At 48.6% G+C, this 17,920-nt stretch overlaps 1 protein-coding gene across 3 annotated transcripts in view; it reads left to right on the top strand.

Moving 5' to 3' along the window:
• dock11 (dedicator of cytokinesis 11) overlaps positions 1-15,994 on the top strand; it is a 292,933-nt gene extending 276,939 nt beyond the window's left edge. For 2 of the 3 annotated variants that reach the window (XM_069893719.1, XM_069893720.1), the window contains 3 exons: positions 542-642; positions 2,318-2,456; positions 14,885-15,994. In XM_069893719.1, coding sequence (XP_069749820.1) covers positions 542-642; positions 2,318-2,456; positions 14,885-14,995 — 351 coding nt within the window. In that variant the 3' untranslated portion in view covers positions 14,996-15,994. Of the gene's footprint in view, positions 1-541; positions 643-2,317; positions 2,457-13,021; positions 13,040-14,884 lie in introns of all 3 variants that reach the window. The other variant, XM_069893721.1, reaches the window with a different exon arrangement.
• The last annotated feature ends 1,926 nt before the right edge of the window (positions 15,995-17,920 follow it).

The following is a 17,920-nucleotide window of genomic DNA, read 5'->3' as shown; positions in this document are numbered from 1 at the left end:
TATGTTTCTATGAAGGTCAAGCGACCTCCCCCTTTCCAGCATTCCTATACCTGGATCCGGGCCAGCCAAAGTCTTGTGTGTATTAAAGCCTATCACCCTACAAGCCTGTGCCGCCCAATTTACACCCAATTAACCTACACCCATATACATTTCAAAAGGTGGGAGGAAACCAGAGCCCCCTCCCCCCAGGGAAAAAACGCAGACATAGGGAGAACTTACAAACTCCTTACAGACAGTGTTGGGATTCAAATCCTGGTCCCGATCTCTGGTGCTGTGCTAACCGCTACTCCAACCCTGCTGCCCAAGAAGTGCTGCTGGCTCTGGTGCTCACCCCAGAGGACAAAGACTGCAGGATTATAAAACTGAAACCTTTGCGCCTTCCGATCTTCACGTCTTATTTCAAGTTCACAAATAGGGAAAGGCTTCACTTACTTACACCAAATACAATTTTTTTTCTGCCTGATCCGCAGTTTGCAGCTGATACATTGCATTCATTTTACCTGAGGCACACCATGAATAAATGCTTGTAACCCTGTCTTAGGTAAATGCAGGCCCACTAGCCTATGCGAGAGCATTCCTGGATGACAGTAAATCAATCAAGCTTGCAACCAAGAAAGTGAAGCAATTGAAGGAAATATTCCGGTGAGTGAAAGGAGACTTTGGATAGGGGAACTTGGATCATAAATGTCCTGTGTTGCACTCAGTACAAAAAGGTGGATTTTCTCTATTTTCCCTACTCCTCTTTCTCTTTTCTTCCTACTGTCATCTTCCCCATTCCCTCCCTGTCCCCTCCTTCCTCTCTCCTCTCCCCTTCTTCTCCCTCCTCTCCTTCCTTCCTCTATCACTCCCCTGCCTCCCCCTCTTTCCTTTCCCCACCCCCCGTTTAATCCCCTCCCCTGTCTCCTCCCCTACGCTCTCCCCTATCTGAACGAAAGCTAATGTTTCAGGTTGAAGATTTTTATCGACCGACCGTTTATTCCAAAGCATACATCTGGTGCAAACTTAATGATAGTAACCCAGGGAACAAAGCATTATCAGAGAGAACTCCACCCAGTATTATGTGGATTGTGGACAGGGGATCAGATATTTTGTGCAGGTGGCCCATATCTTCAAACTTTAGCGTCTGCGCTGAAGGAGATTACTACATGTCATTAAGCAATAATCAGTCATGACTCCAGGACTATAAACAGCACAGATTTGGCATGTTATAAAATTCAGATCCATCGAGGTGGGAACTTTAATAATGAAAACATTGGAACATGTGTAAGTGACTGTATTTTTTTTTAATAACACAAGGAGGATACTTGGCCCATTGCAAATATGCTAGCTCTGTCTGCAAGTGCGAGGGTTGAGTGCAATACAAAAGAGTGCTGGAAAAACTGATCAGATTGTGCAGCATTCATCGGAAGTAAAAGGCAATCGACGTTTCCATTCGAGTCCTTTGTCAAGATTCCTGGCGAAGGGCGTAGGGCTGAAACGCCCACAGGTTTTCAGAATCACAAACCACTTACATAACCCAAGAATGTTCTTCCCACCTCCTGCAACTCTTCAGCAGGTGATTAAAGGCAGCAATAATTAACAGGGGTGTTACAGGGGCTGAAGGGCTTGCCTTGTAAAGAGGGACTGGGGCTTTTATCCCAGTAAAATTGGAAGCTGAGGGGTGATCTCTATATTTAGCAAATCATGGTACATAAAATCACAAGGGACATGATATGGTGAATGGTCAGGTTTTTTCCTCAGGGTAAAGGAAAAGATTTAAAAGGGACCTGAGGTCCAAATTACTCAAACACAGGTTGGTGGGTGTGTGGAATGAGCTGCCAGATGAAGTAGTTGAGATGGGGATAATCAAGAACTTTAAAACATTTCAACAAGTGTATGGATGGGAAATGTTTAGAGGAGGGGTGGCCACCCTTTCAATTATTAAATTTAGACATACAGCACAGTAACAGACCATTTTGGCCCAGCAGTCCATGAAGCCCAATTAAGCTACAACTCTTCCCCTATGGACTTGTGGGCTGAAATGGCCTGTTACTGTGCTGTATGTCTAAATTAAAAATTAAAAGGTTGGCCACCCCTGGTTTAGAGGGATATGGGGAAAGCTGGGATGGACAGCTTGGTTGGGATGGATGAGTTAGGCCAAAGAGCCTGTTTCTGTGATTCTATGACTTGAAGCAGGTTGAACCAAGGATAGGTCCCTTTTTTTTGTCTGTGTGAGGTTGACTGGAGCTGAGAAAGCTTTTTTCCACCTCATTGCTGGGATGTAAGCCTAACTCAAAAATCTCAGAAACTTAACTCGAGAGCTTTCATTTGTGTGCAGGGATTTTATTGCCGCCTGCAGCCTGGCCCTGGATTTGAATGAGCGGCTGATTAAGGAGGACCAGCTGGAGTACCATGAAGGGTTAAAGGGCAACTTTAAAGACATGGTGAAGGAGTTATCGGAAATCACTCATGAACAGGTCAGTGGTAAAATGTATAATGCAAGGAAATGACCTAAATCCTTTTATGAGCCTTGTATTAACTGATAGGAACATGTCAACAATTAATATTTTGTTTGTAATCTTCTATCTGCACAGTCATCAAACCAAGAGTCTGGTTCTCCCAATTCTGCAAATATATATATTCTGCATTTCATGTTTGAGCCAAGGCTGCGTGTGGATATAGCGCCCACCTTCTCACATCCTCCCTCATTTCTTCTGAGTCCCGGTTGGTTTCATCTGGGCAAATGGCCTCCTTTCTTCCAGGAACCATTCTATAATTGTGTCCTTTCCTCTGCTAATGTGTCTCTGAGTTCCAACTATTGAGTAGCTGATCACTTTAAAGATACCTTATTGTCTCTGTTGCTGTTCTAAGGTGGTTTAATTCTGCTTTAGGGCATTGCCGAGCAGAAGGGGTGGCCTGGTTAGCGCAATATTATTGCAGGGCCAGTGACCCAGGTTCAAATCCAGCACTAACAGGAGGGGGTTTGTCCATTCTCCCTTTGTCCGCATGGGATTCCTCCAGGTGCTCCAGTTTCCTCCCTCCCTTCAAAAAGTACAGGGATTGTAGGTTAATTGGGTGCATCTGGGTGGCACGGGCTCATAGGCCAGAAGGGCCTGTTATTGTGCTGTATGTCTAGACTTATCTTGGCACTGATAGGGGTAGCATGGAGTGAAGCAATAGCTTGAGACCCACTTACTCTTGCAACTTGTACCAACCTCTCTGTGGATTGCAGTTAAAACTAACAATTATGAATGGTCATGCAAAACAATTCTTTGCATACTAATACCTCCAAAACTCACCTTCACACTGAACAATGCCCTCAGTGAGGCTGTACAGCGTGTTTTGCATCTGAATCTCTCCATCTGCAAGACTTGAATTTGATAATGATATTCGATTTGTGATTTGTTTAGTGAAACCATGGAAACAGGCCCTTCCAGAGCCCCGTGTGACCAATTAACCTTCTAACCCTTTGGAACTTGAGATGAGACCAGAGCACATGGAGGAAACCCATGTGGATACAGGGAGAACGTACAAACTGCTTACAGACAGCAGCAGATTGCTGGCACTGCTGCCCTCAACCTGCTGCCCTAAAATTGTTTTCAAACAGCATTTAAAAATGCTGGAATCGTCAGAGAAATCTTGATGGTAGATGTCAGTTCCCTAAATGTCAAAGATTCAGTGAAAGTGAGAAAAATAATGTTTTGGAAAGGGAAGTGTTTTGACAGGTCTGTCGCTTTTATATAAGAATGCAGTTGCCCTGAGAAGATAGTTTTTCTCAGTAAACTGCAGTACAGAGATTAATGTGATCTTGATATCCTACCCAGCCCTGATGAAAAAGAGCTGTACACATTCATTCTGGATGTTGTCTCAAACTGAAGGGATAGCACAGGTTAGGAGAGAGGTCATTGAAATTGGTTTGCTGGTCCAGATGATCAATAGAGAGTCTAGAGACAGGGATGCCAAGCAATGCCAACCAGAATGCTCGGGTATTCAAATCCCATACATTTGAGTGAATGTTCCTAAAATGGACATTGCAGATAGTGTCAGAGGTGGTGGTAAGAGAGGAACCATCTGTTAGAATACTTCAGGCTGTAGCCAACCCTTGTAATGGATTCCAGTTCCTGTTGGAACTTTCCCACAACATTCATATAGGCTGGGATTTCAGAAGGGAGTTGCTCAGTGCTCTTCGGGGGGGGGGGGGGGGGGGGGAGTGGGGGGGGGGCTTTCTCTGAAACTGCAGATGTTATCCAGAAGCCTGCTTCTTTCTAGAGCTATGATCAGAGCACAATGCAGTCAAGCCACCAGCGAGCCATGAATCGTAGCAACCCAGCAGAGATCCCACCGAGAATTCTATCGATCGTGTGCATTCTGAATTACTTGAAGCTCCTTCCTCAACTTGTTGTCCAGAGTAGGTTAGGGCCTGAAGTAGCCAATGCACATTTGTTAATCGTTATTCCATTCAATCTCCAGTTTATAAGAACTAAGCACTGTTCCAACTTTAAGTTGCCAATCCGAATTAATTATGAACACCTTCTGAATGAAAACAGAAGAAAGATGTCCCAACTTGTCTGATCGTCTTTCAGCAATAATAAATCTCTGGATCAGATGTTTCGATGACAGTGACCCAAAACTGAGATTTTGTCTTCACTGCCTTATCACGTTTGCTGTGCTTTCCTGCCTTTTAAGTGTATGTTTTTATGGAGCCTTTTGAGATATTAAGGTGTCCCAAACCCCTTTTAAAAGACAATGTTCCTTGAGGGAGCCCCAAGGATAACAATATGTATCCGACGAGATTTGGGCTGATAAATAGCAGTTGTACATAAATAACAGTGCTGGATTTTGAGAGCTCTGATCTGAATGAGATACAAGTCCAAATATCCTTGAAAGAGACAACACAAGTGAAGAATGGATTTAGGAAGGAGATTGCCGCCTTTAATTTTGCTCTTTCAGGTGACCTGAACACCCCTATGTGAAGCCGCATAATCTCCCCCTTGCAGCTAAAGAGATATTCACCTGAATGCAGCAGAAGTGCCTCTGAGGCGCTGACACCAACCTTCCGGGAGGGATAATCGGTGGAATGCAGCACTCTGCCAAGGCACCTGAATGTGCAGACCCTGTAAGTGGCTGCCTGGGGGTGGGCTGATGACTCTATCAACTACACTTAAAAGGCAGGAAAGCACAGCAAAGGTGATAAGGCAGTGAAAACAAAATCTAAGTTTTGGGTCACTGTCATCGAAACATCTGATCCAGAGATTTATTATGCTGAAAGACGATCAGACAAGTTGGGACATCTTTCTTCTGTTTCGTGGTGCGCTGTTAGCCAGAATCAGACACACAGAAGGTAAAGACTGAACAACAGTCTTTAATCCACAAAGACCTCTGACCAGGTGGGGCTTGATCCATTCAGGCCGACTGATTGGCAGCCGGCCAGGTGTTGTCCTGTCCCCTTATACTCCTGCAGGTACAGAGGTTGCCCCCTGCAGTAGGCCAGGGATGTACCACCACATTCACCCCCTTTAAAATTGTCCCAGAGGGGGTGGGGGCAGTAACAAGGAATCGCACCCACTATGTACATACAATATTTACAGGTCGAGACGATTCGGCGGCCTCCGAGGTCTCTGTGACCGTTGTAGGACTGGCACCTGGTCACTGGTCAGAGGGGAAGTAGGGGGGCTGGCGGCAGTGGTGTGTGTGGCTGGTGTGGTGCTGCGTGGAGGGGTGGCCAGGGGGGCCGGGGTCGACATGCGGGTCATATTGGATGGGTGGGGGAGCGGGTTCGTCTCCTAAGGCTGAAGCGAGCCCCTGGTGGTCAAGGTGGCCCTGCGTGCCCCATAGCTGCATGGGGACGGGGATGTATGCCCGGTCAGTGTCGTCCTGGGTTGGAGGGTGGCTTGGTGTGGTGGGTGCTCCTGCTGGTGCCAGGTCCCTGTTGAGACGGTGTCCTCCCTGCCACTGCCGAACCTAACGTAAGCGTAGTTATGGTTTGCATGAAGGAGGAAAACCTGCTCCACCAGGGCTTCGGCCTTGTGTGTCCGTACATGCTTACGCAGAAGCATTGGTCCTGGGAACATGACCCATGCTAGGAGTTACATTCCATTCGCCGACCTCCTGGGGAATGAAAACATACGTTCATGAGGGGTCTCGTTGATAGCCGTGCACAGCAGTGACCAAATGGCATGGAGCGCCTCGGGCATGGCCCACCCTTCTGACCTGAGAGCCAGGAGGACTGCCTTCCAGACCACCCCATTCTTGCGTTCCACTTGCCCGTTGCCTCTTGGGTTATAGCTTGTCGTGCGACTGGTCGCGATACCCCTCGACGTCAGGTACTGGCGCAGCTCGTCGCTCACGTAACTAGACCCCCCCCCCTGGTTGGTGTGGATGAAGGCGGGGTAGCCAAACATGGTGAAAATCTGCCCCAAAACCCCGATGACGGTGGCCTTGGAGGTGTCCGGACAAGGGATGGCGAAGCATGAGTACTCGTCCACTACTGTGAGCAAGTAGACGTTTCGGTTCGTGGAAGGCAGGGGCCCTTTGATGTCCACGAAAAGGCGCTCGAAAGGCTGAGTAGCCTTTACAACGTGGGCCTGGGGGAGGGGAGGGAGCGGAAGAAATGGGGTTTACACTCTGCACAGATTCGACAGGCCTCGGTCATGTCCCCGATGTCCCTGATGGTGTATGGCAGATTTCGGGACTCAACAAAATGGTACAACCAGGTGATGCCTGGATGGCAGAGGGACTCATGCAATGCCTGCAACCTGTCGTCATGCATAGACGCGCAGGTGCGAGAGAGGGCATCAGGGGTGTCGTTAAACTTCCTGGGGCGGTACTGGATGTCGTAGCTATAGGTTGCCAGCTCGACTCTCCAGCGCAGGATCTTGTCATTCTTGATCTTGCTCTTGTGAGTAGTGTTAAACATGAACGCCACGGCCCACTGGTCCGTTAGGAGCGTGAATCTCCTGCCGGCCAGGTAGTGGCGCCAGTGGCGGACTGCTTCCACAAATGCCTGGGCCTCCTTTTCAATGGCGGAGTGCCCTAGCTAGGAGCCATGGAGGGTCCTGGAGAAGAAGGCGACGGGGCGCCCCCCCCCTTGGTTGAGGGTAGCAGCGAGGGCCACCTCGGAGGCATCGCTCTCCACCTGGAACGGGGAGTCCTCATCCACAGGCTGCATCAAGGCGTCTGTGATGTCTTGCCTGATGTGGGTGAAGGGTGCCTGCGCCTCAGGTGGGAGGGGAAAAGTTGTGGCTTGTGCCAGTGGGCGGACCTTGTCTGAGAAGTGAGGGACCCACTGCGAATAATAAGAGAACAGGCCCAGACACCTGCAGAGGGCCTTTAGCATGGGGGGGAGGGGTAACTCCATTAATGGGCGCATCCTTTCCGGATCTGGGCCACGATATACCCCAGGATGGCCAGGCGGGTGGTGCTGAACACACACTTCTCCTTGTTGTAAGTGAGGTTCAGCTCCACGGCCGTCTGGAGGAATCTCTCCAGGTTAGCATCGTGGTTCTGCTGGTCATGGCCGCAGATAGTGACATTATCCCAATATGGGAACGTCGCCTTCAGCTTGTGCCGGTCTACTATGCGATCTATTTCCCGCTGAAAGACAGAGACCCCGTTCGTGACACCAAAAGGAACCCGGCGGAACTGGTACAGGCGCCCGTCTGCCTCAAAGGCAGTGTAGGGCTTGTCCTTCGGGTGGATAGGGATTTGGTGATACACTGACTTCAGGTCAATCGTGGAGAAAACCCGGTAGCGGGCAATCTCATTGACCATGTCGGCGATCCTCGGCAGGGGGTAGGCATCCAGCTGGGTGTACCGATTAATGGTCTGGCTATAATCCACAACCATCCTCGGCTTACTTCCCCCTTTGACCACCAGGACTTAGGCTCTCCAAGGGCTGTTACTGGGCTCTATAGTGCCTTCCACCAGGAGTCACCGCACCTCCACCTTGATGAAGCTCCTGTCTGCAATGCAATAGCACCTACTTCTGATGGCGATCAGCTCGCAGCCCAGCGCAACATGTGGAAAGAGCGAGGGTGGGGTGATGTGCAGTGTGGAGAGGCCGCAGGTTGGCCGAGGCTGGTAGATTGGCGTGCTGTGCAATGTGAGTGGAGGTTGGGGCCCCCCAAATGCAAGGGTGACACTCTGCAGGTGCCACTGGAAATCCAGGCCCAGGAGGAGTAGTGCGCAGAGTTTGGGCATGACCAGGAGCCTGAATCCTGTGTAAGTCTCCCCTCCCACCGTTATATCGACTGAGCAGCACCAACAGTCTTATCCTTGGTGGCGAGAGCGATCAAGCAGGTGGTGGGGTGGACCTTTAACCTTAGGGAGTGGGCCACACTTGGGTGAATGAAGCTCTCGGTGCTGCCACTGTCCAACAGGCACTTTATTACCTGCCCATTGACTCGCACATCCATCATCGAGCGCCCAAGATCGTGGGGAATGTCCCTGGTCAGCGTGGTGGCAGCCAGGACCATCTTGGAGTCGCTATCCATAGGGATGGGGAGCGTCGATAGGGTGGCCTGGTCATCGCCCATGTTGACCACATCGTCATCGGTCGTGAGGTGCAGCATGCGGTAACCAAGCTCCGGAGGCATGGGGAGCATCGGTAGGGTGGCTTGGTCATCACCATGTTGACCATGTAGCCGTCGGTCGCTGGGGGCGGCGTGCGGCAGCTGATGGCACCCGGAGGCGTGGGGAACGTCAGTAGGGTGGCCTTGTCATCGACCATGTTGACCATGTCATTCTCAACGTCATCGGTGGGCCTCCATGTCAGGCGCTGCCTGGCCTAAGATGGCGGCGGCATGTGGGTAGCCGCTGCGTGGCTGGCCTCCTTCCCCAGCTGTGTCCACTGCGCCGGGGAAGTGACGTCATCACAGCCGGTGGCAGTGATGTCATTGCGTCTGCGGGAGTGACGTCACGCTGTGAGCCGGAAGTGACGTCGCTGTAGTTCTCAGCAAGGGCTGGTGCAGATGCTCAGGGCACACGCTGCGACGGTTGCTGTTGGGGCTGGATGTTGCGCGATCAAAGTCGGGGAAGCCAGAAGTCGTCGCGGGGACAATGGCGCCACTCAGCACGCTCGTTGCGGGGGGGACGTGAGCAGGGGAGGTAGAGAGGTCATTGAGGGCCGCTGAGCTGTCGGCAGGTTTAGAGAGGCATACTTTTGCAAAGTGGCCTTTCTTGCCGCATCAGGAACAATACTGGTTCCTCGCTGGACAGTTTTGTCACGATCGTCGATCTGACCCACACCAGGACCCACAGTACTTACAGGGGCACCGGGCGCCTGCTGCAGCGACGTTCTCCTCCCCAGCTCGGCCTGGGACTGCAGCTGCAGTGTGAGAGGGCCATGATGGAGTCTGGGGAAAACCGGAATTGAAGGCTTCGACGTGCAGGGCTGTTGCTTCCAGGATTTGGACCACATCCACAGTTCTGGTTAGGCCATAGATGTTGTCTTCCAGCAGCTTTGCCAGATGGCCCTCGAGCATAACCCTCAGACGAAGGCGTCCTGGATCAGCCTCTCAACCTCCTCTACACCTACCCCAGGTTCAGCCAGACATGGCCAGGCCATCTCTCGCAAGCGTCCCAGGTAAGACTCAGCCATCTCCCCAGGTTGCTGAGTTCGGGTGTTGAGGAGATACCTTGCACAGACCACATTCATGGGGGACTTATACAAGTTCTCAAGAGTGTCCATTGCGCTCTTGTACGTGGAGCAGCCTTTGGTTGCCTGGAAGGCGCGGGGACTCAGCTTTGACCGGAGTAGGACCAGCCTCTTCCATTCGGAGTCCTCGTATGCCTTGATGATTGCCTCGACCACATGCTCCCAGATCTCAAAGCGTGTCTGGGCTTCCGGGTGGCATGGGTCGACCTCGAAGCTCCCTGCGTTCAGGAGTTTTTCCTTGGCCGCCGTGGGAAAATTTTGTGGGTTAAATTGTGGTGTGCTGTTAGACAGAATCAGACACACACAAGGTAAAGCCTGAACAACAGGCTTTATGCCATAAAGACCTCCACAGAGCCAGGCTGGCTGTGGCTTCAGTGAGGCCTCTGGAGGCCGGCGCAGGCTTATATCCCAGAGGGTGATTGACACCCAACCGGGTGGGGCTTGATCTATTCAGGCCAACTGATTGACATCCAGCCAGGAGTTGTCCTGTCCCATTACACTCCTGCAGGTACAGAGGTTGCCCCCGCAGTAGGCTGGTGGTGTACCACCACATGTTTTCATTCAGAAGATGTTCATAACTAATTCGGATTGGCAACTTAAAGTTGGAACAGTGCTTAGTTCTTATAAACTGGAGATTGAATGGAATAATGATGAACAAATGTGCATTGCTACTTCGGGCCCTAACTTACTCTGGACATCAAGTTGAGGAAGGACCTTCAAGTAATTCAGAATGCACACGATCGATAGAATTCTCAGTTGGAATTCAGCTTCTCCTCTGCTGGGTTGCTACAGCTCATGGTTCTCTGGTGGCATGACAGACCCTGCCCCGCTGCCTGGCAGCCCCACCCCACTGCACTCCGCCCTGCCACCTGACAGCCCTGCTCCCGCACCGCCACCTGACTGCCGCCCCCCCTAAATTTTTGTCGACTCCTATTAAACAGATGGCATGGCATTTGGTCTTCGCTATTATTGCCCTGGGGAAAAGTTCTGGCTTTAAACTCCTCCTAATCATATATATGAAGTCACCTGTTGCCCCGAGTGGTGAGCTGCTGGAATGCACTACCTCAGAGAATGGTTATGACATGTAACAACTTGAACGACTCAGGCATTGAATGGACTGGGCCAAGTGCAGGAAGATGAGATGAGTGTGGAAGAGTGCCTGTGGTCAGCTTTAATGGAATGGGCTGTTGTTGAAGCTGACAGCAATGCAATGCTGAATGGGTCAGCCAACTTTCTGAAGTATCTGAATGTTTGAACTTCACATTGGCAGAGCTGCAAGCTATTTAGCTCCAATTAGTCTAAACTGCAATCACAACCAAGATGTTCCTCAGCAATGTGGCCAGACATGCTCATGACACCAGGCATCATGGGTCGACATCAAGAAAGCTGAGCAAAACATCTGCTCAAGGAAGTAGGTTTAAAAGAGTGAAAGGGAAGTGGAGAGGTTTAAGAAATTCACAGCTTAAAACATCAACTGTCAATGTTGGAGGTGAGTAAGGTGGAACAATTAAACACAAGATGTTATATTTTCATTTAATTTAGACATTTTGGCCCACCAATCCATCCCACCAATTTAACACCCCCCCCCCCCATTAACCTACACCCCTGGTACGTTTTGAATGGTAGGTGGTGGGAGGAAACCGGAGCCCCCGGGGGAAACCCACGAAGATACAGGGAGAACATAAAAACTCCTTTCAGACAGTGCAGGACTTGAACCCCAGTCCCAATCACTAGTGCTGTAAAGGCATTGTGTTAACCGCTACGCCAAGCGTGGCACCCCATAGAATGTTACAGCACAGAACAGTCCCTTCAGTTGATGTATATAAACAGTCTAATCCTTCCCTCCCTCACACCAATAACCCTCTATTTTTCGTGCACCCATGTGTGAGTCTTTTAAATCCCCCTAATTGTAGCAGCCTTCACCACCAACCCCAGCAGTGCATTCCAGACACCCACTTCTTTGTATGTTTTAAAAAAAAGTACCTCTAACATCTCCCCTAAACTTCTTCTACCCACCTTAAACTCTGGTATTTGCTACATTTGTCCCATGGTAAAGGTGTTGGCTGTCCATCCCATCTATGCCCCTCATAATCTTGTATGCAGTAAAATTATCCTATTATCCAGAATTCAAGCAACCGGCAAAACATTTTTGGTAAATTACAAAGGTTAAAAATACAAAACTTTAAAATTGGCATGCCTCGCCATTAGTTCGCCAGTCACACAACACACAATCTCAAGCAACTGGGAAATTCACTTATCCAGTGTCTACCAACCCTCATAGGTACCTGATACCATGGGTTTTACTGTATGTCTCATCCTTCATTGCTCCAAAGCGAAAGCCTCTAGCCTTCTTAACCTTGCTTCGTAAGACTTGTTCTCTAATCCAGGCAACATCCTGGTATACCTGCACCCTTTCGACAGTTCCCACATCCTTCCTGTATTGAGGCGATCAGTATTCCATGTGGTCTGGATTGTTGTTCAGTTATCAGAGATGGCTGCAAGACATTATAGAGGGACAAACATGTGAGAAATCTTGAATCCTAGCAAGATTTTTTTTCTCGATTTGCTACTTCAACAAACACTGAAGTAACCCCAAAATATTATCAGTCACAATGTGAGGTCACCATCACTAGTTGAAGTTTAAACTGAGGGAAGATACTGTTATTGTGCTGCTTGGAGAGGGCTGCTTAGTCCTGTCCCACATTTACCATTGAGATTTAATCTGGCTCCATTTCGGTGTGCTAGACACCAAGTTGCAGGAAATTGTTTCTTATGCAGGGACTACATTTCGGACCGTGAGCCTGTGCCGCCCAATTACATCTGAATGACCTCTAGTCCTGGAACGTTTTTGAAGGGTGAGGGGAAACCAGAGCCCCCCAGGGGAAAACCCACACAGACACGGAGATAACTTACAAACAGTGTGAGATTCAAACCCCGGTCCTGATCGCTGGCACTGTAACAATGTCGTGCCAACCGCTACACTAACTGTGCTGCCTCGTGCAATAATGGAGATCCTGACCAGAATTTTATGATGTCAGAGTGCGGCGTTGAGCTAGCTGTGTGCACAGTGTGGGTTCTATGGCACCTTGTGCTGTGTATTCACTCACGAGGGACTGCCCACATGAAGGTCTGTCCAGAACCTGAAACCCTTTGGTGGGGTTGAAGACAGCGAAGGTAAGCAGATGGAGATAAGAAGCAGATTGTTATTGATCCATTTGAAAAACAGGAAGGTCTTTTAGCTCATTTTGTCCACTTCAGAAAGTTCACTTTCACTGATTGTTCCACGTAGCTAAGATCCTTGCTCTTTTCTCAGCTGTTTGAAATGTTATAAAAGTTATTAACCATTTGATCTCTCCTTTATTTCAAACACACCGGCGCATTATGAAGTGCTGAAGACTTTAATGGGTAAATGCATTCCATAATTTCTGCATCAACTGTATGAGTGGAGAAGGAGGGAGTTTTGCACATGTGTTTCCTGTGAATTCCAAATTCTCTGGAGAAATCTGAGAGACTGCAGATGCTGGATTCTGGAGCAACACCAATCTGCCAGAGGAACTCCATGGGTTGAACAGCATCAATGGAAGGAAAAGAACAATCGCTGTTTCGTACAGCAACCCTTCATCAGGGCTAAGAGTGTAGAAGAGAGCTGGTATAATGTGGGCAGGGGCCAGTGGAGGACTGGTAAAGCAGGGAGAGAACCGGTTAATTGGCAGGTCCCAGACACAGGGAGAGAGAGGCAAGAAGAACAAAGGGACCAGGTAGAAGATGACGTATGGAGGGTGGAATAGGGTTGTAAGTGGAAACCAAGGTTGCTGGTGTTTGAATCTGAGGAGAGGAAACTGGTATGCTGCAGGGTCAGCACCAAGAGGGGGAGGGCATCTGTGGGTATTGTCCCCCTAAACGAGATGCTGTGCCATCAGATCTTCCCCACTCCCTCCTGTGTCAGTAGTTTCTAGGTTGACGCACTCTAGCGACTCTCCACATGCCCCCGGCTACGTCACTAGCATGCATCAAGCGTCAGTAATGTCTAGTGATGCTGGACGCAATAATAAAAGTCTCCTCGTGCCCCATGTCAGAAGGGCAGATGCTCCTGCCCTGACATCCCCCCACCCCATTACCTGACACTGGGGAGGGGAAGTCGGAGGGGGCCATCGAGGCAGGGATGGTTGGCGGGGCTGTCAGGGCAGGGACGGCCGGCAGGGGATGTCGGAGCAGGTGCGGTCAGTAGTTCCCCACCAGCACCCCCCCCCCCCCATTGACAGGTCCTTGTCAGTATCACCCCTTCCTCCCCACCCCCCGCTAAACGAGTCCCCCTCAAAATTACTAATCCCCCTCTAACATACATTCTGGTGCCAACTTTGATATGCTGAGAGCTATTAGTGAAGGACACTACCCCCCCCCCCCCCCCCCACCTTACCCATATTACAGCAGCCTCTCCACCACACTCTCAGACTTAATGAAGGATTCCGGCCTGAAATGTTGAACATATCTTGACTCCCACTGATGCTGCTCGAGCCGTTGATTTTTGCCAATTGCCTGTTGTTCCCAATAGCCTTGTGCTTAAGCATGCCTTGTCTACCTGACATGTCAGCTTCTCAAATTACCCAGCGTGCATAAAGTCCCCCCCAAAATGTGTGCCTGCAACCCCTCCCCACTCCACTGAACCCTCAATAACTTTAGCCTCCAACTGTGTTACCGTTTCATGAAGTGACGTGGGAGCTTCTGAGCATCTTCACCGTCTGCCAGGTGCACTATAACATGGCAAAAACACACCAAAATGCTGGAGGAACTCAGCTGGTCTTTTCAGCATCGATAGGAGACAAAGATCATATTGCCGACATTTCAGGCCTGAACCCTTCTTCAAGGAAAAATGCCGTCTGGCCGAGTTCCTCCAATATTTTAGCATGTTTTTACCACAATCACAGCATCTGCAGACTCGTGTTTCACCCTATGACAGGTGATGAGTTGGGAAAGGTTCCTTACCAGACCAGCACCCAGCTTTAAGAGTCATTCAAAATTTGTGAGTGGGGAGGAGGGGACGGGGTGAGGGGGTGTAGTTAAAATCATGAGGCTGTGGATTAAAGAACTAGTTAAATCTCAGTGGCCATCCATGCCCCAGCCAACTCAAAGGAGCATCTCCCCACATCGCGCCTGCCACTTCCCAAAGCTCCGACAAATTAGCATTGTAAAGTGTATCTTCCAGCCTCTCTGTGTAACTGTTTTCCTTTCTCACTCTCCCTGCACTTCAAGATGCTGGCAGAAGATGAATTGGTGACGTCCCAACTGAGAAGCTCCCTGCATGTTTTCAGTGCCATCAGCGGTACAGCCAGAGGATCTTCTGACTTTGCCTCCACACTTTGACCACCCCCGCCCCCCATCTCCCAACCAGGCAGGAGGCTGTCTGTCCTTCACTTGATCCCCTACATAAACGGGAGCTTCCATGGATCGCTGGGGACACTGTTGATTTTGGTTGAAGGACGTTTCAATGCAGGGTGCGAGACCCCCTCCTGCAAAGGCTGCTCTGAACTCCAGTCAACCACACTTTGGAAAGAAAGAAGCAGATATGAAAGGAAACCCTCTACTCAAACACACTTGAACTTTGCCTTGCACTTTGAAGAGGGCTATCTGGCCATGCTGGGCAGGTTCATTTATTATCAGATGTACCAAGATGCAGTGAGACCATTAAATTCATGAGCAATTCAGCTAGTCGCTCAATACATGATGCAGCAATTAAAACCACAATACAAATACAGAGTAAGAGAGAGAGGTCAGGTATTAAAATGTTAAACAAGAAAGTCAGGAGATGCTGGGGTTGACAAATGTGCTATAGAAACCTTGACGAGGGGCTCAAGCCGAAACCTCGGTTACCCTTTACTTCCTGCGGATGCAGCGCGACCTGCTGAGTTTCTCCAGCTCATTCAGATAGAGCATCATTTTACTGAGCATGAGGGTTCTTCAGGAATCTATTAACAGCAGGAAAAAAACTGTCCCTGAATCTGGTGGTTCATGATCTCATGCTTGCAAATCTTACCCTCACCTACCCGATGGCAGAAAAATGTCCCAGAGTGGGATGAGTTGGCAGGTTTCCCGAGGGAGCAGGAAGTGTAAATGAAGTTGAAAGAGGAGACGGGGTGGGGAAAACCAAATGGGCGGTCAAATATTCTTCAAGTGTACATTATAAATTAGAAATAGTATCTCACTTCTGAGTGTCAGATTCTCATCTCAAACTGTTATGTATTTAATTTGTAACTATGAGTAGCAACCCACTGTAGAAAAATCCTTAAATATATTCATTGTTTTATGTATTTCAAATGGAGTTTTAATAAATGGATTGAGTGCAGTACTTCACAACAAATCAAATCTTGAAACATTGAATGAAAATGCTCAGACGTAAGACTCCTTGGTCTTGAGACCGATGCTCTCTAGGGATTCCCATTGTCCCCCATAAGCATTGGTTTTGTTCCAAGTCTTGGCAGAGCTGATCACCTGAACTTCCCATTATTAATTGCAAAGAGGGGCCACTACATGGTGCACTTTTTAAACCTCCACTCACCAAGATCCTTACACAGCAGAATTGCTTCTATTCCCTCTGTCTCATCATAGGCCACTGAGTGGATAAGAACTTGGATGTCAGACTGCCCTGAAGAGGACCTCACCAAATAGTCCAAATACTGTTAACAGAGAATGAATGCCTGGACACATTCAAGAGATGAATGGCACACTTGCCTTCATTGGGCAAGCTATTGAGTATAATGTTGGCACCTCGTGACACAGCTGTGAAGCTCCTTCAGTGATAGAAGGAGTGCAGAGGAGATTTATCAGGGTGTTATGGGATTGGAAAGCTTGAGTTACAGGGAGAGGTTGGGTCTTTATTACCTGGAACAAATGAGAAACCGATATGAGACCTTATAGAGGTACATAAAATCATAAGGGGGAAGGGTAAAGTGAAGGTTCTCAATCTTTTCCCCAGGGTAGATGGTTCTAGAACCAGAAGGCATTGATCTAAGGAGACAGTGGAGAGATTTAAGAGGTAACTGAGAGGCAGCTTTTTCCACGCAGAAGGTGGTCTGCATCTGGAATGAGCTTCCAAAAGAAACTGAAGAAGTAGACTTGATTATGACATTTCAAGAGACATTTGGATAGAATCTAGATAGGAGGGATGTTAAAGGATATGGACCAAATGTGGACAAAAGGGATGTGACGTGAATGCCAATTTGGTGGCAAGGTTAATTTTGGCCAAAGGGCTTGTTCCATGCAGTAGGGCTCTACAAATGTATCAACAGAACGGTATTTGCTTTTCCTTCAAGGAAAATCAGGAACTAAAACTCTTAAAATTAAAGAGAGGATGTTAGAGAAATCAGATGTATTTTGGAGGGCTACTGTTTATTGGATAGTAACATCTGAGACATTAAACAAGTTAGCATTTCCAGCAATAACCGCTATATGACCTCAACTGAAGCCCCTCAATCTCGTCTCAGAAGTTGGATTGAATCTTTGATGTGGTGATAAAAATCCATAGATAAAACTTAAAATTCTGGTTTTTATTTTTGTTTTTTTTCTTTGTTTTCTCTTCTTCTTATGAGTCCAGGAAGGACATAACAAGGAGCTGGAACAAGGAGTTAAACAAGAAAGTCTGCAGTCTGGACTGAAAGTATTCTGTCTGGAGGTCACTGACTAGTGGAATGCCGCAGGGGATTCTGGGACCCCTGCTCTTTGTCATTTATAGAAATGACCTAAATGTAGAAGCAGTAGGTTGCAGGAGTTTTAGATAGTGCTGAAGGCTGTCATAGGTTACAAAAGGATAGAGACAGGATGCAGATTTGATCGTAAAAGTGGTAGGTGGAGTTTAATCTGGATAAGTGTGAGGTGATGCATTTTGGAAGGACAAACTAGAAGGCTGAGCACAGGGTTAATGGTCGGTTACTTAACAGTGTGGACCTTGGGGTTCAAATCCATACATCCCTCCAGGTTGCCGTCCAGGTTGATAGGATATTCATGAAGGTCTATGGGATGCTGGGCTTCATTAATAGGGGGAGTGAGTTCAAGAGTCTCTGGTGAGACCACACAGGTTCTGGTCACCTCCTTATAAGAAGGATGTGGAAGCTGTGGAGAGGGTGCAGAGGAGATTTACCAGAATGTTGTCTGGAGTAGAAAATAAGTTTATGACACAATGTTAGCAGAGCTCTGGAGCCAAGAATGAGAGGAGACAATAGAAGTTGACAAGATTCCGAGAGGCATAGATAAGGTGGACAGACAGAGCCTGTTTCCCAGAGTAGGAATAGCAAA

This window comes from Narcine bancroftii, chromosome 8 (genome assembly GCF_036971445.1).
Source record: "Narcine bancroftii isolate sNarBan1 chromosome 8, sNarBan1.hap1, whole genome shotgun sequence".
Taxonomy (NCBI): Eukaryota; Metazoa; Chordata; class Chondrichthyes; order Torpediniformes; family Narcinidae; genus Narcine; species Narcine bancroftii.
Note: the sequence above shows the minus strand (reverse complement) of the source record. Positions and strands in the feature narration are given on the sequence as shown.